Raw genomic sequence first — 892 nt, 5'->3', positions numbered from 1 at the left:
ACTGCGCGTGTGCAAAGGGGGCGGTAGCAAGAAGCAAAGTCTGGCCAATCAGAGGTGGGCGGGAATTTCAAAAAAACTGCATAATCGGGATTGTAAATATGTGAAAGTGCTCAGCTCTTTTGGTTGAAATTTGTGGGTGGCTCTGAAAAGAGCCTTTGAGGTGTAAAGTAGGACCCTCCACGCGTCTTACTTCTTCTTGGGCGCTGCCTTCTTTGCCTTTGTAGCCTTGGCCTTGGCCGCCTTGGGCTTAGACGCCTTAGCCTTGGTCGCCTTGGCTTTCGCTGGGCTCTTGGCCGCCTTTTTGGCCTTGGCAGCCTTCACCTTCTTGGGGCTCTTGGCTACTTTCTTGACCCCAGCGGCAGCCGCTGGCTTCTTCGCCTTCTTGGGCGTCTTCTTGGCGCTCTTCTTTGGGGTGGCTGCTCCTGCCGCCTTCTTAACCTTCTTGGCGGCGGCGGGCTTCTTGGCTTTGGCCGCGCCCGCCTTCTTGGCTTTGGGCTTGACCTCCCCGGAGCCGGCCTTCTTGTTGAGCTTGAAGGAGCCCGAGGCGCCGGTGCCCTTGGTCTGCACCAGGATGCCCTTGTTCACCAGGCTCTTGAGGCCCAGCTTGATGCGGCTGTTGTTCTTCTCCACGTCGTAGCCGGCGGCCGCCAGCGCCTTCTTGAGCGCGGCCAGGGACACGCCGCTGCGCTCCTTGGAGGCGCCCACAGCTTTGGTGATGAGTTCGGACACCGGGGGGCCGGACGCCTTGCGCTTGGCAGCGGCAGCGCCCGTCTTCTTCGCTTTCTTCTTCACAGGTGTTTTCTCCGCAGGTGCGGGAGCCGCGGGGACCGCGGGGGCAGTCTCCGACATGCTTTTTTTCTCTGGCAGGCGAGCTCAAAACTAAACTGGAACT

At 59.8% G+C, this 892-nt stretch overlaps 1 protein-coding gene across 1 annotated transcript; it reads right to left on the bottom strand.

Annotated features, from left to right (window-relative positions):
* Nucleotides 1-892, bottom strand: LOC142437612 (histone H1.3-like). The gene has a single exon (XM_075540710.1). The coding sequence runs from the start codon at nucleotides 847-849 to the stop codon at nucleotides 187-189; it is 663 nt and encodes a 220-aa protein (XP_075396825.1). The 5' UTR covers nucleotides 850-892; the 3' UTR covers nucleotides 1-186.

This window comes from Tenrec ecaudatus, chromosome 1 (assembly GCF_050624435.1).
Source record: "Tenrec ecaudatus isolate mTenEca1 chromosome 1, mTenEca1.hap1, whole genome shotgun sequence".
Taxonomy (NCBI): domain Eukaryota; kingdom Metazoa; phylum Chordata; class Mammalia; order Afrosoricida; family Tenrecidae; genus Tenrec; species Tenrec ecaudatus.
Note: the sequence above shows the minus strand (reverse complement) of the source record. Positions and strands in the feature narration are given on the sequence as shown.

Excerpts from the sequence above, each read along its gene's own strand:
- LOC142437612 (XM_075540710.1), bottom strand. The coding sequence starts at position 849 with ATGTCGGAGACTGCCCCCGCGGTCCCCGCGGCTCCCGCACCTGCGGAG.